The sequence below is a fragment of the Mya arenaria genome, chromosome 3 (assembly GCF_026914265.1).
Source record: "Mya arenaria isolate MELC-2E11 chromosome 3, ASM2691426v1".
In the NCBI taxonomy this organism is placed as follows: Eukaryota; Metazoa; Mollusca; class Bivalvia; order Myida; family Myidae; genus Mya; species Mya arenaria.
In genome coordinates, this window is record NC_069124.1 from 30,380,064 (window position 1) to 30,403,658 (window position 23,595).

The window sequence follows — 23,595 nt, forward strand, 5'->3', positions numbered from 1 at the left end:
TCTTGCAATTGTATCATCTGGTGTCTTGTCCCTTTAATGCCTGTCTGGCAATGCATTGGTCCAATGATCAAAATATCAAATCCGACAAAACTCCCTTAACAAGTGTCTGATCTTTCTTAAAAAGCGATAAGGATAATAGTTGACTACTAGTCCAGATAAATGTTTTCAATGGAATATCATGGATTGTTACAATGAGTGAACTATTCAAAGGGTCATAACTCTCTAATGCACAGGTAATTGTCTCTTAGCTTGGACTCTAAAATATGGCCCTTCGGTCATTTGTTATTGTTTAAAAAGTAATATGACATTTCAATACAATTCTAAATTCTAAAAGTTTTACTCATATTATTAATATATTTTATACATATATATATAATTTTATTTATACGGTCATAATAAGCAGAAACCATATTTTTTTTCAAGTAAAACTCTTAGAATTGTAAAGAAATGTATTGAAACGTCATATTAATACTTTTGAAGCAATATCGACAGACTGAAGGCCATGTTTTAGTGTCCAACCTTTGTGACATTCACCTTTGCCATAATGACTGTCCAATCTTCAAACAAGGACAATATGCATTAACCAAGCTTTAAAATGAATGCACTTAGGAAGATTCATTACTATTGAACCAGTCATTTTAGAGCAGTAGTCCAGACAAATTGTAAACCAATCCATCCAGACTGTCAGACAGCACATAATCAACATCTCCCCTCTATTAAGGGAGACATAATTTGGCTGATCACCCTTCTTATTTTTGACAATTGTTACAAGTTTTCAGCTAGTTCCAAGTTCATCGTTCTTTTGAGGCATTAAGCCCATATTTCCACTATCCCCTAAACTGGGCCTCATCTTCTTCGCTTGCCCCCTCCCTTGGAGGCCTCTAAGGGGAACTGAAGGGGTAGGGCCAGGGTGCCCACAAAGTGCTCTGCCTTGTCCTTTATTTTACGTTTTACCTGACAGCCCAGTGCTCGCAATATCTGCACAGCCCTGGAAAAATCAAATTTTGAATTAAACATTATATAAAAATAACACGGAGTGGCCATTCAATATGGAATTTATTGAAGGGGCTACACAGCATATGATACAACTGTAAGACAAAAAGATAATTGTCAAATCTTACATAAAATTGATTTGTTGCACAACAGCAACAAAATATTGTTTTAAATTTTTAATCGTATAAAATGATGTATTATCTGAAATTATACTAGTCAATTCTAGTCTTGATTTGAGGAAACTCTGTATTTACCAATTTTTGAACAATCTGGTGTCCAGTCCCTTTAAACAAGTTTGCATTACAATCAAACAAGAGCACCAAAAACAGATGTCAACGCTAACCTGGCCTGAATATCACAAAAATACTCAAATTTCATCTAATCTTACCACATTTAAAGCATAGTTTGATTCAAAATTGTGTATGTTTTTTGAAAATGTTTTTCTCATAGATTGTGTTGATAAAAACCGTATGTTAATTTTTCAAAGAAAACTAATTCTGGAGCAGAAAATATACTTTCATACCAGTTAATAAACAACGAGTTATACACTTTTCCCAGTAGATTATCTTTTCTTTGGAAAAATGACCAAAGTCTTTCATCAAGATATTTTTTGAGAGAATGCATTTTTAAAATTAGTAAAAACATTATGGTTTTGAATATCTTTTGATGTTATGTGGTCAAAATGATTTAAGATTGAGATTTAGGGCTTTTATTTTTTCTGAAAGAAGGGACAGAAATCAACAATAAATAAAACCAGTATTGCAAATACAACCTTGCTACACATGAGAATATTGTCTCTGGAAACATGTGTACCAAGTTTCATTTAAATATCTTGAACGTTTAATTTAAACTTTATTTTTTTTCCAACGATTGTGAAGAAAGTTATTTTAACTTATACTGTCTAAGTCATTCTGATTGGCACGATGTTGCACGAGAGAGTGGACCTGTGTTGTGTGGGAAACAAGAGAACTCAGAGGATTGGTGACCTCTAACCAAACTCACATCCTTTATAAATGTATTTTGAGTTATGGTTAAAAGTTTTGCATGCTCAAGACGGCATCGACTCCAAGGCTATCACAATAGCTCAATTTTTTCCTCACAAGTAAAGCTGAAAAATGTGACTTTGTAAGTAAAAGCACTCCTTATGATTGCGTTATATGTTTTTGATGAAATTATTGCCAACCTTTGAGATCAAGTACAGTAATTTGAAAGCCAAAAGCTCACATATTTTTCTGAAAAGCCAAAAATGATAATATTTATTATTGTTTTGATAAGGCTCCATGCTGCGGGATTAAGGCAGGTCGGTGCAATTAACACATGTAGGTAATTAGCCTCACCGCAGGAAGGCACGTCGGGTCCGACAAGCCATAAAGGCCTGGTGGAAACCTGGAGTTTTAAGGTACTTGACCAAAGTAAAGCCCATACTTGTGTCTGCCAATGTGAAGGTCACACGTGATGTCATCAATATCCGTGGAGAACTCATCTATATGGAGACATAACACCAGCACAAATGCTGCCAGGCGATCCTTCAACCTCGTAGGCTTGCATCTGGTCATAGACAAATAAAGAAACATTGCACATAAGTTTCATTATTCTTTCATCAGATATGACCTAAAACTTAATATGATATACTAGAGAATTTCATAGAAGAAAACATTACGCTCAAGTTTCATGAAGATTGGGAAAAAGTTTGTGCCCTCTTCAGTATAAAAACATTTAAACAGGTTTATCCTTGTGACATGAGATTACACATAATGGAAACTGATCTAGAGTTCAAAGAGAAAGACATTGTGACTTATTTCCATGAAATATGGTTTAAGGTATTTAATTTCAAGCAATAACGTTCACCTTGTCTTCAAATAGGCTACCTGCATTTACACAACAAGTTCATCAATGCTAGCAAAGGTTATTTAGCAGAAACAATTATCCTATTTCTAGTAACAGCAACATTCACCCCACCAATCCCAAAAGTCAATCCCAAGCTACATAGTTACATAAACTACCTACACACTAATTTTAATCTCTTTCCATCAATGTTATTTAAAGTATTTGTAGGAAAGCATTTTTTTAGTACCCTAACAGTGATTAGGTGTCCTCCTCTCACCCAATAGGTTGTGGGTTCGATCCCCATCAGGGGAACTTTCTCATGGCCTCTCAAAAAAGGACAAAGTACTGGTTTCTGCCCAGGAAACGGACTCGAGAGAGATTCTATAAGCTTAGCTTTCGTCACAATCGAGCTAAAATGAATTTGTATATACTAACAGTGATTTTGACCATGACACTTCTGACCCTAAAAGCAATCCAAACAAATGTTTTTGCTTAACCTTCCAAAACAAAGAGTTCACCAATACAAGTCATTCCAAACTCACTTTAATAAGTAGAAACTATTTTTCTATTTTTAGTAACAGCGACCTTGAACTCTAAAAGTAATCACAAGCTACATCTTTAAATAATTTACCACCTACACAGGAAATTTAATCACCATCAATGCTAACTAAGTTATTGAGTTGAATACACTTGTTTGTCACCCTTCTGTCTTCTCACACAACCAATGACATACCCTAACCAAATAACCAGGAAAAGTCTTCGAAAAACCTGGTTAACAAATCATGCATTTAAGAGCTTAATAAATATATGACAGTGCATAGCAAGCATGTTATAAATGGTCCATATAACTTGCAATATTGTCATTGGCCATCACAGTTATCCCAAACTGGTCCGGCTAGTCCACGATTATATTTTTATATTTTAACATATACACTAACTGCATGGCAGCATGTAATTACAGGTATATCAATATTACCTTGATTGTCTAACGCGAACTGTGAAGTTGTCAAACAGTTTATGCCGGATTGTTTGGGGTAATTCACTGAAAGACTCTGAAAAAGAAAAAAGGCGCAAAATTCAGCATTGTTGACAGTTTTCCATGTTTAAAATTTTGCCTACAATTTGCTGTATGTTATTCGGGCAATCCTGCAATGCGCAGCCAGTTAATGTTATCTATGGAAGTGGTCGAAGCATAGATAAAATATAGGTCATTATTTCAGAAAACATGAACAACCATTTCTGCGTGTGTTTTGTATCAGTGTGCTGTAGGTGCTATTATGGCGGAGATTGACGAGTATTCAATCATTTCTACTTTTAGAATTAAAATGCAAACTAAAAATGAAATATCTCTTTTTCAGAAATTTGATCTCCTAGACACACACCCCCCAGCCCCTGCAAAACCTCTCCGAATTTATATGATATGGAAAATGATCTCTGTGAAGGCTGAAAATTCAGAATTCTGTCATAATATGGAGAACCCTCACTCATTTGAATTCAAAATAATATTGCCATTTTAATAGTACCAAAGTCCTTCATTGTTTTAAACATCCTATGAAAATAAATTTACAGTGCTTAATGCTTAAGCTGATACATGTATAGACCCTTATATGGTATTCACAGAAGTAAGATGGGCTTACTGGGCTGGTTGAGCTGGCTGGGTGACACACTGTAGAGACGCAGCATGGAGTGCAAGTACACAAGCAGTTTACAGCGTTGCCAGCGGAGACTCTCATCCACGGGCATCGTGGCAAGGTGGGTCAACACATACAGTGGGTACCTACAAAGAAAATGTTTTTAGTGACCTATGTTTCATTAAAATCCTGTTTAGAGTGTATAAGGTATGGAGCCGACACAAACATTTTTCAGACAGGACAGACAGACAGAACAACGGGCAAAAAGAGAGAATGTTCCTCTTCCAATTTAATGTCTTTTTGTAATAATAATTAGAATCATATAAATATTGACTGCCTTGGAGGTGACAGTGTATGTTGTCTACCTGAGGTTAATTCTGTAGGCCGAGGTAAAGCCAAGGTTGGCAGTATTTTCCAAAGGTTGACGCACTGTCACCAATAAGGCAGTCAATATCTATTTTATTAAACCAAACAAAAACTAACAATGACGTTAGAGGGTCAAAGTGCGGCAGAGGGTTATAGTGTGTGGTCTAAAAATATTGCCCTGGCGTTTTTACTTTCAATTCTTTAGAAGTGAGGCATAAGAAAATAATGTACATGACAAAATCACAATCAAATGGCAGTAGTAGTACGGTAATTAATTATTACAGAGTATTTTCTGCAATATTTTAGAGAATATTTAGTTTTAGTCTGTGATGCTACATGGATATTGAAATAATATATTTACACCTACTTTTTTTTTTCACTCCACTCGCGAATGTTGTCTGCTGTACAGTTAAAGAAATCCTGGGCCAGATTCTGCAGCAGGTCCAGCTCAGACTGCGTAACCACTGTAACACACAAGTACTGTATCACAGTAACTGCCTCTCTTCTATTGCTCAAAAGAAAGAGGTCAAGCAAGAGCAAGCACTAGTGCACATGTGATTATTTTTAAACTCAATTTCAAAACAGCCCCTTTTCAACTTAAGACTTGAAATTAGTTAACTCCACAATCTTCCTTACAGTATAAAGAGTAACAAGAACACTATGGTGGAGGGAGCTAACCCAAATGCTCCTATGTTGGTGATTTTTCAGTCATAAGACAAATATTAAAGCCAGTGTCACAGACTTTGCTTTACTGTACATATCCACATTGTCTCACTTGAATATCATGAACGGTTTTTAGAATCTTATAACAATTATGAGTTTAATTAAAACAAAAAAATATTAGACAATCATTAGCATTTAATTTTAAGAAGGCTGTTTCTATGAGGGCAGAAGGGTGCTAGCAAAAAATCATAGGGTGCAGCACCCTGACATAGCTAAATGACTAAAACCCTAACACTTGGTTATAACATGTACGGTGTACTAAGAAACAGTAATAGTTGTAAGCAACAGATTGGCAACTGAAAAAAACAATAAGATAAAGAGGCTTGCTTCAATATTTGTTTGTATGGCAAACAAATTTGAATTTCGTTTTTTAAGCCATTATTGTCATTAGAAATTAAGTGATCCTTAACTTCCAATGAGACACCTACCTGTATCAAGGGTATAGACGTCTTCCACGTTCTCCGCATCTTTGTTACACACAGGCAGGGCACTAAGGCTATCTATCTGCTCAGCTAAACGCTCTTTCTCTAAAACCAGACATATACAAGTATATAAAAAAAATTGTCACTTATTTCAAATAGCACAAACATGGTTTTCTTATGAACTAATGTTCACAATTTGTTAAGAGATATTTTTAGAGCACATGGTAAAATCTGACAAGATATAGAATGTGGTAGAGAATTGAAATCAAGTTTGATATGAATTGGATAAGAAATGCTTAAGTAAGAGTGAGCAGAAAAATGAAAGGGTGATGTGGCCGACAATAATGCAGATGAACATGAACGGATGCTGCCGCCTTAAAACATGATCCTATCTGTAAGCCTTGCAACCCAATTATAACAAAAGTCATAGGGCCCTCATTGATATAAATGCTTACATAGACAGGTACGTTAGCATAACAGCTGGTGTCACTCACCTTCCTGTCGGGACCGGACATGTTCCTGACCGTGGCGGGCATCCACCGCCATCACTCCCTCCATCTCAGCGGCATCTATCCTGTTTCTATGTTTCTTCTCAAAACTCTGCTTCTTCTTCTTGCTCCCAAACGCCTCGACCAGACTTCCAAACTATATAAAAATAAATGTCCATGCCTCAATCAGGATTCCAAACTCGAGTTACCAAGGCATTCTTTTACTGGAAATTTGAGGGAAAAAAGAGTGTATTATTATCAGTCAATAATATCCATGCCTCAACCAGACTTCTAAACTAAATGCTAACATCCAAGCAGAAAACAATCCTTACAACTTTACTTCCAATAACCTGAAGTTTTAAGTTCTTAATCCTGACTTCAGGATTAATCCTGAACATTAAAACCATGTCTGAAAAGTTGTCTCCCTTTTTTCCTTTATTGTCATTTAAGTTTATTTCAAAAGTAAAAAAGCATTTCATATCATTTTATCAATTTATTATCGAAAATGTAAACAAAAAGATTGATGGCATTTGTTACGTGTGTTACGTTGTGTTATTGCTCGCGCACCTGGATTTGCAAGCTTCTCCCCCAGAAAATAATCAAGCACAAAATAAAATTATAGACAAACCTTTTCCACATATGATTTTTCTTTGTCTGGGGTTTCAGGTTGCACCTTGTCAAGGCCTACAGAGTACAAAACAGACAAGGTATCACACAATAATGGGGCATCATCATGAAGAGGAGTCGAGCTTCCTCATACGGGAACATTCTATTTCTTATAGACAAAGCAAAAAGAATATACAAATTTATCAGAAAATTTGTCAACATTATTCTTAGCAGTTAGAATGGACCATTAGTTCCAATCAGTTCTTGGTGGATTAGGATAGTTAACTTATACCCACCCCACCCACACTCTATTTTGAGTCACAGCATGGCTTTCATTGGCTAGGGGCCACTGATAAGCCACTCCTACATGAGGAAAAGGTTAAACAAGCTCTTATTATATACCCTGATAATCTATGAGGCTGGCATAAAGTTGAAAACAAACCAATTTTATAGAAAATTGTTATGGACACAATTATTAAGGTCTCATAAAACAGCCAGTTGTTATATACCAGGGCTGTATGTGAGCTTGCTATTATGTATAAATTAAAACATGACAGTTGTTTTTTGAGCCTGCTGCACCAACAATTAACCAAAATCTACTATATAAAACAGGGTTTTTTCCTCAAAAATATCAACTGCTCTAAAACTTTGTGTCAAGTACCTGGTATGAAGGGGACCATGTGAAACATCTCCGCGTCACAGACTCTCATCTTGCCCGTCTTCTCGTCATATATCCCAACATACTGCCTGAAACACCATTATACCATCAGTATATCCTGACATACTGTCTGAAACACCATTATACCATCAGTATATCCTGACATACTTATACCATCAGTATATCCCGACATATTGTCTGAAACACCATTATACCATCAGTATATCCTGACATACTGTCTGAAACACCATTATACCATCAGTATATCCTGACATACTGTCTGAAACACCATTATACCATCAGCATATCTTGACATACTGCCTAAAACACCATTATACCATCAGTATATCCTGACATACTTATACCATCAGTATATCCCGACATACTGTCTGAAACACCATTATACCATCAGTATATCCTGACATACTGTCTGAAACACCATTATACCATCAGTATATCCTGACATACTGTCTGAAACACCATTATACCATCAGTATAAGCCAACATGCTGTCTGACATTATATTATCAATATATGTGGAATGCAAGGCTTTTTTTGGACAATTTCTTAATATAGGTTACCGATTATTTCACAAGGTTTAAAACTCACAATATTATTTTACAAAACTTAACATTGGTCAAGTAAAATTTCCATAGACTTAAAATTTGAATTGCAAAATATCGTGATATTTAACCCTTACTAAATTCAAACAATCTTTCAAATCATAACGACAAATAATATATTATGATGTTATCAGGCGAAAAATAGCCCTGTTAAAGCAGTGAGGTTCAGCAGAAATGGGAAACTTACAAATGATGAGATTTAGAAAGAGAATGATAACAATGTGTAGAAATAAGTTGAAGAAAGTTTAAAATGTAATTCAAAATACATTTGAATCTCGCTTTGTCGAACTCTTGTTATCTCTATGTTCTGATTCTGTCCAAGATTTTTCGATGTTTTTTGGTTGAATTATACACTTTATATATTTCAGTTATATCTAATATTCATTATCTTTAGAGGACAGAAGCTAAAACTGCCTGATTTTGAAGTAAAATACTTTGCCAAAAAAGGAGGAGGTCATTTCCTCAGGAAAGCAGACGACATACATTTTTGAGCAAATCCAAGTACCGTAATATCATAATGTTAAAACATCTACATGAGCGTTTTAATTAGAAACCTTAGTGTTCCTTTTGCAGAGTTCAAACTGGTCGGGCCATGATTCTTCCCAATATATGTCATGGACGAAGATTCCATTACCTGAAACATAAATACCAATTACATTCAATCACTGAATACAGTTACATCTACAGAAAAGGATTTGGGCTCAAGAGTTATAGAAGGGTGCTGCACCCTGTCCCTTTTGGTAGCACCCTTCTGCCCTCATAGAGACCAGCATGGGCACCCTTCTGCCCTCATAGAGACCAGCATGGTCACCCTTCTGCCCACATGGAGACCAGCATGGGCACCCTTCTGCCCTCATGGAGACCAGCATGGGCACCCTTCTGGCCTCATGGAGACCAGCATGGGCACCCTTCTGCCCTCATGGAGACCAGCATGGGCACCCTTCTGCCCTCATGGAGACCAGCATGTACCCTTCTGCCCTCATGGAGACCAGCATGGGCACCCTTCTGCCCTCATGGAGACCAGCATGGGCACCCTTCTGCCCTCATAGAGACCAGCATGGGCATACTTCTGCCCTCATAGAGACCAGCATGGGCACCCTTCTGCACTCATGGAGACCAGCATGGGCACCCTTCTGCCTTCATAGAATTAACCCTTTTCTTCATTGATATGCCTTTTTACTCCTCTATCCTTAGCCTTGGTATATGTTTTCTGACCCTCAAATTATTTAAGTGGATTAAATATGGGATGCTGGTGTGGTCACTTCTCTATGAAGGAAAAGGGTTAAAAGCTTAAGACTGTCAAATGCTTCTTTTTTTATCAAAACATATACAGGGTAATATGTACATGTTTAGCAGATGAAACCTAATATGAATATTTTTTTCAATAAAACACAATCATAACATTTTATATCAATTTAATGATGTTCAAATTAATCACAGTCCAATACAATATGCCATTTTCTCTGTTGGCATCCTCTCCCACATCTGCAGCAGCATGTCATAAGTCAAACCTGGCTAAAACTCTACAGCATGAGTCATATTTAAAAAGAAAGGCTTACTGCTATCATCACAATGCTGTCCGACCAACAGACAATCAGTCTACTGCTATCATCACAAGTCTTTCCGACCAACAGACAATCAGTCTTACAATTGACATGATGTCAAACAACACCAACATAAATTTTCATAACTGTTGGTGAGATTTACAAGTCACGTGATCAGGATGGACAAGCAAATGTATTTAGATTTGGACTCAATGAATTAATTCCTAAAAGAAAGTAGATAATTATCAGTGCAGTCATAATCCGCTTTAAGAGTAAAATCAAATGTTTCATTCAAGTGTATTAATATTACAGGTATATTCAATCTCAAAGATTGATAGAAAAATTTAAACAACGCTAGTCATGACACATTCAGGAATTAGTCAGACCATAGGCTACTTTGAGCGCAATTATAATACAATTCAGTTTCCGATATATGAGATCTTAAAGTTGCATTCTCACAGATATACCATTTTTACAACTTTTTTTATTTTTGGTCTTGGAAGGAGCAAATTTTTGCATAAATATCTTCAAACAATGATATAAGATTGCTGACAAAAAATCAGATTGTAGGTTATCATATTTCTGTTCGAAAATTAATGTTTTATGGCTTAAACTGTTACTAACGGTTTAAGAAAAATGCATAAAACATCAATTTTTGAACTTAAATATAAAAATCCATGATCTATTTTTTGTCAGCTGTCTTATATAACTTTCAATGGATTCGCACAAATTGGCTCGCTCCAAGACAAAAAATAAAAAAGTTGTCAAAACGTTCAATCTGTGAGAGTGCAGCTTTAAGAGTAAAATAAAATGTTTCATTCAAGTGTATTAATATTACATTCAATAACAAAGATTTATACTTTTTTTAAACATTTAAGGTATTTCCCTCGAGATAAACACCATATTTAATTATCCACAACATGAGTATACATGTAGTAAACATTTTTATTTTTTTGCACAAAAAAACCTGTTTCTGTGTGTCAGAGCATAAATCCTGCAGTAATGTCACAGACTTGAACCAACACTTATGTAAGTTGAAGATATGCGCAAATAATTTGACCTTCTACTTTAATACCAAGGCTTAAAAAACTACATTTGGTTCGGTTTACCCGACCCTACCTAGGACATAGGTGCAGACCCTACAGTTTTTATAGTCAGTTGGTAAAAAAATGAAAAATAAATAAAAATGTGTTTTAATATGTAGGTTAAAACCTTGAACACAGAAAAATTGCTTTAACACCATTCTCCAATGATGAAAATAAAGACTAATATAAAAAAAAGAGAAGCATACCTACCCTACATATTTTTGAAAAGGATGTAACCCTTACCAAACAATTTTTTGGGGGGATTTACACAGTTCACATTCGAAAACTACAAAATCCATTGAAATACTGCAAGATTCAATAACTAAGATTCACTATTACTAATCATTTTCAATGCAAGGATTCCAGCCAGGAGAGCATTTTTTCACAAAAGTTTCTATTTGTCGATCTTTGTGAGACGATCTTCAATAACTATATGTTCCGGCTAACCTTCGTCAGTAATTATCAGTTTAATTAAAATCATTTTGGACAGTTATAACATTGCTTTTCCACTCAAACCTTTTCTAGACACAGGCAAAAAAAAATGATTAGTAAGGGTTAAATCCATTTCAAAAACAGATGAGGAAGGTAGGCTTTTTTATTTTATTTTTTTTGGCTTGATGTCAGAATATTATTGTCATCAATGGAGAATGGTGTTAAAGGATTATTCTGTATTTTTTACCCACTGACTATTAAACAGTAGGGTCAGCGCCTTTTTCATAGGCAAACCAAATGTTGTTGGTTTTTTTTCAGACACTTACAACAGTCTATCATTTAAAACCTCTTTAAGATACTTACAACAGTTTTGTTATTCTTCGTTCGTTGATCTGTTCTGTTCTTGTGGGTGAGCAGCTTCCCATGTAGGTCTTTCCTGTGTTCATCCTTAACCAATCCATTTGCAAACTTGCCTGAAAAACATTTTAAATGTAAAGATGAAGTGAAAAAACTGTCATAAATGAATGCATGTAGGTTAAACTTTATAAGGGTTTAATAAGGGCATTAAATGCGGAAAAGGGGCAAAGGGTTATGGGAGAAAGGCCTAGGGGCATATATATCTGTCTGCGAACAGCTAACATAGGTCTCATATGCTAACAGGTAACATATGTGTATAAACTTGACGAAAATGTTAAAAATGAGTTTAATTGATATGACACTTCTTCAAACCACTTTCTGTTAATAATAAGTGAACAAATGGAAAAACAGCAGGGAAGGTTAAATATGCAATAACATGTCTCAGGGCCAATATCCATAAATATCTTGAAACATTTCTAAAATTATTTCCTAAAATTTCCATAGTCAATAAAATGAAAAGTACAAGTGTTTTAAGATTTATTTAATATAACTATGACATGTGAAATACTTAACTTAGAAAAAGGACATATGTTAGGATATGACTTAAAGCGTCTCGCTGATTTTACTTTTAGATCACCCATCACTAAATCGAGTCATAAATGATAAAACCAGAGTACAAGTTCACACCTTCAAAGGTTTGACAGTTGTTTAAAAAAAGCTGTCATGGATGCTGTCATAGTGTTTTATCAAAAATCCAAACACATCAGATTCATTCATACTCTCAGCAGGTAAAATTGAGGGTCGATCTGGTCTCCGGAATCACACATATCAAAGATATAAATTGAAGTTAATACCTGAAAAACTTTTCAAGTTATGCTCCAGACAGAAAAATTAGTATGAAAATTTAAAAAGGGCAATTACAAAAAAAATAATGTACCCAAAGTTATAGTTCTATTGTGAAAGAAAGAGTGTATGCCCAAACGGGAGTTTGAACCTTTCAACCTACAGCCGACACCACAACCACATTGCCATAAAAGCTAGCTCAACAATGAGGATGTTAGAACTGCCCTATACAGCTGACACTACATTCCCCCCTCTTTTACCTTTCTTGGGACTGGACCAAAACTCCCTAAACCTGGATGTACAGACCTGTACAGGTTCGGTTACCGCCCCATTACATTTAATTACTTCTGACACCATTATTGTAAAAGGAAGAGTGTATGCCCAAATGGGGGTTTGAACCTTTCAACCTACAACTGACATCACAACCGCATTGCCATAAAAGATTGTTCAACAATGAGGCCGTTGGAAGTGCCCTTTACGGCTGACGCTACAATTCTTGTGCACTGCACTTTTGAGTTATATCTGTATTCAGTGTGAATATAAAGGTTGAATACAATACGGTAATACCTATTGCTATATCTCGTTCGACGTGTTATCCGCATATTCTGACGTTTCAGAAAAGAATAGGACTTACAAATATTAGTTGTCCGAACTTCATCTTATCCGAATTTAAAACACAACATGTAAACAATCATAGTTTGGCAGTTATGATGAACTTGAACACTTTCAACCTAAAATAATTATTTACCTAAGAAAAAAGATCTGCTATCTGTCTGGTCATATTCTATCTTTGCAGAAGCATTTCCACCTTTCTTTCTCTTTGACATTTTCCACGTTTGGGTTTTGGATAAAAAACAAATTAATCCGCATATAGAGCGTGGCAATCAACAGTTTCTTTACATCATCGAGCCGTGATTCAAATGGGTGAATGAGGAAAGCAATATTAAAGCTTCAACTTTTGTAGGAACAGACAACTCACAGAGGCGGTTCTATGATTTGGTGTTAGAGATGGTGAAGTGATTCAATATTGTATAAGGGGTGATTGGGGATCCGCTCCCAAGAAAAAATGGCTATTCCAGTCTAAAATCGTGCAGTTACATGTAGGCGTATTTTTCTCATATTTTTTCGAAAATGACATACCTTAGCCCTTATTCCCTTTGACAATGTTAGGGGCGGGGTGGGGAGTCATATTGTCTTGTCATGTTGCATTTGGTTGAAAGTTCTTCTCCTTAAACATTCGGTTGCTAGTCTCCGCCATTAGACAATCTGTTGGTTTGCGGTTGCCATGCCGGGCAAGTTAGGTGCCTCCTCCAACAGTATACTTTACCCTCGCGTAGCATCGTTCCAACGGCAGTGATAAATGTTATGTTGATATAGCTTGTTGCACATTCGATATGAAATAAACAAATTTAAACTAAACTGCCGCCCTTTCTCAGACGTGTTCTCAAAGTTTCATCCCAAAAACTGGTAAACGCACTGCAGTACCATGTAAAAGTTTTGATGCGCACAAAATGGATATAATCATTCTTTTATGCTTTTCGGTGAAATATGCAATATTAGCATTGCCATAACAACGTTGAAAATATCTACAAGATATTTTACAGGAGTGAAAATATCAAGTTTTAGAACAACTTTTAAAATCAATTGTAGCTACTTCTCTTTGATCAAAACGGAGTACTTCACCAGTAAACCAGTAAATAATGTAAACAATAATAATTAGATATATTAAAAATGTAAGCATATGTTTAAATAAAGCTTTGTTTGGAAACAAAACAATTTACTGTTTATTAGGGAAATGATAGGGTCTTTTATCAAACGTTTTCTTAATACTAAATGCTTGAACATTTGCGTACAAAACATTACAGACGAAAACAAATGTTTTCAAAAACATAATTTTCGGCGTAAATCATCTATTTAACATCTTTTGAAAATGTCTGACTTTGTAATACGAACTTCCCGGAAAATTCACACATCGATTAAAATACCCCACCACACGTCAAATAACGTAAACGAAGTGTGGTCATCACTCTTCGCTTTATCGGGAAAACAACACGTATACAAGCGAATCAGAATGATTTCTGGCAGTATTAAAGGCTGATCCCAATATAGTATGAAGCCGTATTCTATGAAAAAAGCTCGTAAACTTGTAAAACATTTGTTTTTTCTCACACGTTCGAAATTCGTTCAGTTAATGGCGACCAGTGGAATATGGTCTGTGTAGTCATGCCCCATTCGATTAAAACAATCGTGTGTTAACTGTTATTATTTGGAACATAATGCATTGATAAAAGTTTATTGATGAATGTTTATGAAATGTTTGCATTGAAACACAAGTACATAATAAACTTCATAAAAACAAAGATCTTTGAGAACTATTTCTTCGCAAGCAGGCGAATGAACGACAGTCTACGTCATCGGTGATTAAAACTTTGCATGAGGGGCATCCAACGGGTAGCAAAAGGTATTCCAAAAAGGGGGTAGTTCGAAAAGTAAATTAAAATACTATTTTTGACACTTTTAAAATAAGTTTTTCCTTGACGCTCATGAAATAAAATGCGATCGTACACAGAAATCAACATACATCCTCTATATCATTGCTTGAAAATGTGTCATAATCATGAAGGCGTCGGTGTCAACGTAACAAACTGGTAGACGTAAATTTTTAGAAAGATGATGATCAAATTAAAATAATCATAATTTGGCCAACTGTATGAAATAAGATACTTTAACGTGTTACGCTTAAAATCTTTTGAGAACTTGTGCCGGAAGATTGGTTCGGGGATTTTATCCCCGGTTGTGATGGTGTAAAGAAAACCCGGCGAACAATGATTCAACTTACATGTTCGCGTCACAGAACGTTTGAACACTTTTTTGTACTTTATTATGTTTATTTATACTAATTAGTTCATAAATATATGTCTTATAAGCTTAAATATCGATTAGCAAAGATAACAAATGGTGGCAACATGCAAACATATAATCCACATTTGGGACGGTTGCAAAACTGAGTGTATTTTGATCCTACAGGTTGGAACAGGATTCCCAACTGTTAAATTATACATTAATGAATTCAGGATGTTATTTTGCTTCACAGAAGCATTTCGACCCGTATAGAGACAATGTACTGTCACACGCGCTATGTGGATGCTGATGACGACTCCGTGAAACATTCAAAAATGTTTTTCGAAGTATTTCAAAGAATGTGTATATACAGTGAACGTAACGGCGTTAACCGGAAATGCCCTGAGACATGTTACTAAGCAACCCGTATAGAATATCCGCACACCACCTTCTTTGTAGAGACATCGAGCACAATGAAGAAATCCTTGGTACTCTCCGGCAAAGTCCGCCTGGTACCGACTCTTGATGACGTCAAAGGGAATGATTGAGGCCCACGTGAGGGATCCAGCAATTCCGCCGGAAACTAGACTTGCAATGACCCCGCGTTCGTCTGTTAGGCCCCTGGTTTTCATCTCTGCGTTTAATACTTCAAACGATAGACAATATATCCCGTAGGAGGGGATCTCTCGTAATCCCATTGCCACGCCCCCTTTGTAAAACCCCATAATCCCTCGTTCCTTGAAAATTGCCTTCGCGCATTGAAGAGGTCCTTTGAAGTACTGTCGATTCGCTCCTGAAAGGAACAATACATACATTTGAACAAGTGTAGTGTGATATACCTTTAATTCTTATGTCATCGGTGTTATACTAATTTTAATAAAAGAAATCTTATCATGGTGTCATATGTTATGACTAGTACGAGGGATGACCAAAAAGTTTGCGGAAACTGTCTTAAAACATTTCCCCCCCCCCCCCCCAAGGATTGGTTCTATTTTAAATACGATATTCGTAAAAATGCTTGTATTTTTTTATATCCAATTAAATGAATTCAGATCGATCTGACGTCGTAAACAAGAAATTCCAGTTTCCAAAAAAATACAGTATGTAAAATCTGGCGTAGATCTGAAAATGACGCCATCTAAAAAAAAGTTATTTGGAATATGTTCATGCCAAGCAAGAAAAACTGATGACATCTGACGTAACTTTACTCTTTTTTTTTTTTTTACTTTTATTCACTTTTGAAAACAATGCTTGTGATACACATACACTAAATAAACTGATTCATTGGAATTTCTCTATGCAAATAGCAGGTTTTAATTTAGTAGAACTACCTTTCAAAGTGATTGACAAATGTATTGTCGTCTGCAATGTCTCTTTTGAAATAGTAGTATATATTTTCATGTGTAAATTATCCGCAATGTATTTATTAATTTAAATAGGGCTGATTAGTGTTGTTTGCATTATTTTATGTTAATTAACATAACTAAACACAATACTATGGAATGGTAATTGACATTTGTTAATTATATACATTCCAAGTTTAAAGTGGATAATTGTACAAGCTTCCCGTACGAAATGATCAGGCGTCAACCAGCTGGTTGACGGGCGTCAAAGAGACGTCAACCAACTGGTTTTTGCCTCGACGTGTGTAAAACCAACTGGACAAGAGCAGGACACGTCAAATTCTTGCCAAACCAGGCGTCATTTTTCTCAGTAAAGGAGGCGTCATTTACAAACCAAGCGTCAAAAGGAACTGTAACAATTTTTCAGCCTCTAAGTATTGAGGCGTCAATTTCAAACCAAGCGTCAAAAGGAACTTAGGAAAAATTAAAGCCTCCAAGAAACTTAAACAACTATGGAATTATCTTTAATGGTACATTAAAGTTTCATTTTTTTATAATTTTCCACGGGAATACAGAAAGAAATTGCCACTCGAGGTGACAAAAGTCTAATAATTGTTTCCCAATGTGATAAAATTACAAGGGAATAAAAAATGAAACTGGAAAATCATTGAAAAAATACTGTTCTCTACTGTTTATAAGCATTATGCATTAGAATTTCTTTTGAAAATTATTCATTTCAAAGTAACATTCACATTAAAACCACATTCTGCATTTCAAACTCTTTTTAATTTGACTTAAATTGAGAATGATTTTTAATTTCTGCTTAATTTCAGAACTTATCTTTGACAAATTACTATGATGAAGCTTGAATAAATGATCGCATACAAAAAAAAATCATTATTAATATTTATTAATAATAATATATATTTTTTGTTGTAATGTTTCTAAATTTATAGATTTATTTTGTTATGTTAAAAGTAGCAAATAATAAATTCATAGCAATAAACATTTATATTTAGAAGAACAGTAAGCATTATACTGCTTAAAAGTTTAATACTGGTAGTGCTTCCAAATTTCTCCCTCCATGAGTCCAGGTATATAACAGCCTGGGCTTATCAGTCCATTCAAAAGTCAGGCAATAAAGCTTCCTGAAGGGTTTTATCTAAGCCAATCAGCATCAAGTAAACATTCATCTGTGTAGGAAATTCAAATGTATGGAGAAGAATCATGTAAACATATGGCGGTAGTATTGGCTCATATTTTGTGTGGATAAACCTTTTTCCTTATCATTTGAAAGGTAAGAACAGTTTCAACATGTGTCTTTAATACTATTACACAGTAAAAAGAACATAAATACAAAATGGTTTGTTTTTAAGTATAATGTTTTTGCAATTATTTATCTGGCAGCATTTTATCATTCTGTATATTGCTCCCTGAACCTCCATGAACACAATGTCCCAATGGGATGTTTTGAAACCTAGTGATTGTTACAAATACAATGTGTTTAAGCATATGGATATATGCACGATTTCTATTACATGAAAGTATAAGCTGCATTTAACTTTATATATACTCTTCTTTATACAGTGTTAAGCCTGAGCATGATCTTCACTTATTTATTGATGATCATGTGGGTGTGTATGTGTGTGCCTAATGATCCTATTTAATTACCATAGATGACCAATATTGTGTCTGTGACAAAGATGAGGATCCTGTGACCAACAAGATTTGATGGGAAAGTTGGAAAGCTAAAAAACATGCTAAAAATGGTGGGTTGCTGACTGTTATTTCATTTAGTTTCACCTTTGAAACTTTATTCTTATTATGATTTACAAATATAAATCCATGTAGGCATGAGGTAATTTAAACTATGAATTATCTTCTAACAATTACATCCCTCTTGTAATTATAGCTATAGATCCGGAAATCATCATTTGAATAAATACATTTAAATTTATTTTAACAGATTACGTTCCCAGATAGTGCAGAAAGAATGAAGCAGAATCACCAACAGCAGCAGAACTAAATCGGGCGATAACGGAACAAGGTTCATTCTGTCGAAAACATATTAAACACAGAATATGAACTCTTAAAACAATAAGTGATAGTAAAAATGTGTAAAAAAATAACATTTTCAGCTGTGCCTTTATTAAGAAAATATATTAAACAATGTTTTATTGTCCTGTTTTCCGAACTATAAATTGTTCTTAACTCAAACTGGTTGTGTTCAAGTAATGCCAATTTTTGACGTCTGCTATTTTTTTGACGCCTGGGTTTTTTTGACGCCTGGTTTTTTGACGCTTGTTTTTTTGACGCTTGGTTTATTTGACGCCTGTTTTTTTAAAAACCAGCTGGAATTTAAAACCAGCTCATTTGCATAATGTTCGCATATAGACGCCTCTTTTCCGCTTGGTTGACGCTTGGTTTTAAATTTGACGCTTGGTTATCCATATGAGTGCTAGATTTAAAAAATTTAAAACCAACTGGTTTTAGTCTGATTTTGACGCCTGGTTTCCTGCTCACAACCAGGCGGTTAATTTCGTACAGGTTATTAATTAAAGTTGTTGATTAATTTAGATTGATTAATGATAAAGATCATTTGGTTTATTGTATGATATTACTGTTACAATGAACAAGTCAAAATCAACATTGTTTTTCGTTGAAACTAACTCTTAAATTTTAATACTAAAACATTTTATATCTGATAAGGAAGGAACATAAGTTAATTTCAACTACAAATAAATTTGGGTGCCAGTCTAATGGTGAAAATACAGGTAAGTTGGAGGTGCGAGGACAAAATTATACCAAGAACCAGGTTTTATAATTTGGAGAAATGTACCTTTTTATTTCAAACATTTCAAGTCATCAAAGGTTGTATTGTTCCACACAGCATGCAACAGGTGTTATAACTGCGCGATTTGAATTTATTAAAATATTGTGAATGTGTTATAGTCACGATGGTTTGACGTCACCAGCTCCCCTTCCCTTATGAAAAAGTTTTTTTATCTGTATGCATATTTGAATGTTTGCGCTTGAAATTTGGCGTGTATATCTAAAAAAGATATACTTTTGAAACAAGCCATTCTTTGTCCAGTCAGTACACAATAAGATTTTTCACCGAACTTTTGGATCAGCCCTCGGATATAGCACGTGATTACCTGAAGCAGCACCGGTCACTTCATGCGGAATCTGTGACTGTAAGGCCGTCTTTATGTAGTCAACCGGAACTACAAACACCAGCTGAGCGGCCCCGCCCACGCACCCGGAAATGTAGATATTGAAGTAACTAGACGTCCGCTTTTCTCGGTCGGACTCAAGCGTCTTTAGGACGTGGCCGTAAACACCGAAGAAGACCGAATTGACGACGCCGAATGATACAAGCGGCCAAGATAAACCGCGGTAGAAGCCCCGGATCTGAAAACGATTGTTTTTATAGAACAGAACATTTATTATTAACTTGAACATATACAGTTCATCGTTGTTACAAAAAATAAACAAATAGCATGGCAAGAACATGTAATTTCGTGAGTGCAATATAGTTGCCCTTCTGCCTGGTACAATTAACGTGTATACAAATAGCTGTAACTCTAATATACGTCTCTCGAACTGGTTCGAACGCCACGCAAAAATGATTGAGGTTATACATGTAATCATTAGTGAACGAGATGAGTATATAAGTATTAAGAAACGTAGTCACCTTAAAGGTCTTGGGTTCGAGCCGTTGATGAACCCTCAGTTGAACTCTTAAAAAGGGTCACTTATTTTGACGGATTTGAGCGCGATTCATAGTCCTTATACACATGATATAGTTGTCTTTAAGATTGAGCTAAATTCCATCGTAAACGTAAACTGAAGCTCACCCATCCGAATGAGTGTATGTTTTTAATGGCGTCCAGCGTTCCCCGGTACTGGTGGCCATGGTGCTGTGTCTGCAGCTGCACCTACGAAGTGAAGTGTATCGTAAGGGTTAAATATCAATAAAAAGCAAAAATGGTATGTCGTTAGGGTCATAAATAGCAACAATTGTGAAGTATGGTTAACCGTTAGGCTCAATATCAACAAAAGTCAGGTACGGTGCGTCGTCCGGGTCATTATCAACAATAGTGACGTATGATGCTTCGTTAAGGCTAATAACATCTATAGTAAGATATCATATGGTGCGTCGTTAGCGTCAATGGCAAACAATAGTCAGAAAAGGTGCATAGTTAGGGAGAACATCATTAATAGTCATGTAAGTCGCGTCATTAAAGTCAATGGCAACAGATAATCATGTATAGTGCGTCGTTAACAACAATAGTTAAGTATGGTGTCCTGTTAGGGTCACACAAAAAATAAACAGCCAAGTACAGTGTTTCGTTCACAACCAATTATCTGTTAGCATGTTTATAAACTGGGTGAAGGAGTAAACAGAGTATTGTGTAAACAAAATAAAAGTTACTTCATTTATGTACGTGAAAGTACTGAATTTGTGATCGTCTCTACATAATGTAAAATAGCATGTTAACGACTGGATTAAAACCCCAAACCTTTGTTGTGTCAAACGGGTGTCCGACAACTAGTCCAGCCGCCCCTGAAATGTTGTAGAAACTACAGTCGAAACTAGCTATGTCGAACACTGTAACCTCGATGTTCTGGTTATGTCGAAGAATTTCACGATGTTCCAACTACTTCGACAAAGCGAGTTTTGACTGAATAATTATAGTATGTGTATGTGTGTGGGTATGCGTGTTCAGGCACCCGCCTCCGCCAACCGGATCGCCGGACAGATTCACATTCAATGATTGAGAAAAATTCTAACAACCAAAAATCCATAAAAGAGTTAACAAGCACTAAATTTTCATTTAGTTAATAAAAAAACCAAATGTACATCTTGTCATTAATTTGTTTTATTAAGTGGCTTTTAAAGAAGTTCGCGTATGCGTGCTGGCTTATATAGAGGCATTTCGCGTTTAACACTTAGAAAGTTAGCATTTGTTTTAGATCTTCTTATAACAATTAATTTGGTGCAAGAGGCGTTCAGCCTATCGATTTCGTCGTTTAGGAAACCAAAAAAATAAAACACTAACTATTTTCAAGAGACCAATTATTCATGCATAAATAAGCATTTGAAAACTTCTTCATTCTACCGGTTTAAAGGCCTAGTTTAAGGAATGTTTGGCATGATAATCCCCTGCTGTTCATCTCCTGCTAATCGCACTTGTGTCACAGTAGGGGCCAATTTCCTGTTTAATGGTTTATAGGCTCAGGGCAATTTATGGTCCATTTATATAATCAAACATCGAAAACTGCACAGCAGGATACTCAGATTGGAGATATAATAAGCCAATTACGCATTTTTTTATTATTATTATTTTTAAGGGGGGGGGGGTCACTTATAGAAGGCTTAAACTAGGCCTTTTAGAGAAGCACTAACAATGCAATATGCATTTGAATGGTTAAGAATTTAACGAGTACTTTGAAATGCATGTTAAATTATACTCCAGCAACTATATAGCTTTATGTTTGTATATCATAATGGATGTCATGATACTATTATTTATTATGTTATCTAAACGTGCATGTCAGATAAAGATCTTACCTCCTATCGCTCCAGCTATGTAATCATGTATGATAGTGTCAGAAGGCATCTTGTCCTGCCTTTGGTATACCCTATGTAAGTTCTATCATTTAGAATTTCAGTCACGCTTGAGAAAAAAACAACAACAAAAGCTTAATTCATATATGACAATAATTTAGATCTAATTTTGATATAAACATATCAAACTGAGACAGGTTATTTTGTTATACTCCAAAACATAAAAGACGCTTAATTCGTATATCACAATAACTTTGATTTACTTTTAAGCAATTGCACTGCACTGATAAGTAAATAATCTGATCGCATTTTGAACATACAAATATCAGTGATAACTGACATTTGAGAGATAAATGTCAGTTTCAAACTACATGTATATATTGTAAATATATTATGTAATTTAATGTTGACTTTACTGGCCAGTGTAACAGGAGCATGTGTACTTTACCTTAAGTTAATATACAAACATTGTATTGAATTCAAACGCGTTCGATATTCTGAAAGGATTAGTTTATTTAAAAACAGACATGTATAGGTTTTTTTGTCAATACCATGCAATAGTTATTAAACTTATTGTGTGCGTTTTTTGCATTTAAATTGACAAAAGCTTATGTCAAATCAATTATTAATATTAGGCAAAGCCAACGTAAATCATAAACCTTTAAGCCAGCGTGCTTGCGAGATGTACTGAAATCTTGGCTTTGCTCAGTTCCGATTAGAGTTTTCTTTTAAGAGTAGCCAAAACTGACAATTCTTTATTAAAAAAAACCCCAACAATTTCATACAGTATCTACAAAACGGAAAGAAACAGAAAGACAGTATAATATAGAAAATGGTTCATGTCTGTATATGAGTGGCCTTTGCACCGCCATGTCACAGGCTTAATACAATTGTTTTATTCTTTCTTTTTTTTCTTTCTTTTTCTATATAATGTTTTGATGCACCGATTAAAAACAGTTCTGTTAGACCATGAAATTCATAAATTCATAAATCAAATTATCTTAAATTGTGAATTTTATGATCACATTTTTGTAAGAGAGAGAGAGAGAGAGAGAGAGAGAGAGAGAGAGAGAGAGAGAGAGAGAGAGAGAGAGAGAGAGAGAGAGAGAGAGAGAGAGAGAGAGAGAGAGAGAGAGAGAGAGAGAGAGAGAGAGAGAGAGAATACAACAACAAAACTTTCCCATCATGGCGAGTTTTAAATGATTTTTTGTTTTTTTTTTGAGAGAGAGAGAGAGAGAG

General features: G+C 35.2%; 2 protein-coding genes and 1 long non-coding RNA gene across 4 annotated transcripts; 1 reads left to right on the forward strand and 2 right to left on the reverse strand.

Moving 5' to 3' along the window:
• Positions 1–393: 393 nt before the first annotated feature.
• LOC128228418 (DNA-directed RNA polymerase I subunit RPA49-like) lies at positions 394–13,466 on the reverse strand. 2 transcript variants are annotated; one of them, XM_052939721.1, is made up of 12 exons: positions 13,346–13,466; positions 11,761–11,870; positions 8,891–8,970; positions 7,718–7,803; positions 7,079–7,134; positions 6,457–6,607; positions 5,969–6,067; positions 5,185–5,281; positions 4,458–4,597; positions 3,797–3,872; positions 2,419–2,541; positions 394–988 (listed from the first exon to the last, which is right to left on the reverse strand). In XM_052939721.1, exons 1-12 carry the CDS (start codon positions 13,422–13,424, stop codon positions 847–849), a joined length of 1,239 nt encoding a protein of 412 aa, XP_052795681.1. In that variant the 5' UTR covers positions 13,425–13,466; the 3' UTR covers positions 394–846. The 2 variants fall into 2 exon arrangements, 1 of the variants encoding a protein (XP_052795681.1); XR_008259917.1 differs by having other exon boundaries at positions 858–988; positions 2,331–2,541.
• Positions 13,467–15,520: 2,054 nt separating this feature from the next.
• Positions 15,521–22,491, reverse strand: LOC128228971 (solute carrier family 25 member 45-like). The gene is made up of 5 exons (XM_052940573.1): positions 22,360–22,491; positions 21,308–21,351; positions 20,642–20,722; positions 19,940–20,195; positions 15,521–16,231 (listed from the first exon to the last, which is right to left on the reverse strand). The coding sequence occupies exons 1-5, from the start codon at positions 22,406–22,408 to the stop codon at positions 15,768–15,770; spliced, it is 894 nt and encodes a 297-aa protein (XP_052796533.1). The 5' UTR covers positions 22,409–22,491; the 3' UTR covers positions 15,521–15,767.
• Positions 18,035–18,976, forward strand: LOC128228972 (uncharacterized). The gene is made up of 3 exons (XR_008260013.1): positions 18,035–18,078; positions 18,458–18,550; positions 18,748–18,976. It is a non-coding gene; the product is annotated as an uncharacterized LOC128228972 (long non-coding RNA).
• Positions 22,492–23,595: the final 1,104 nt, after the last annotated feature.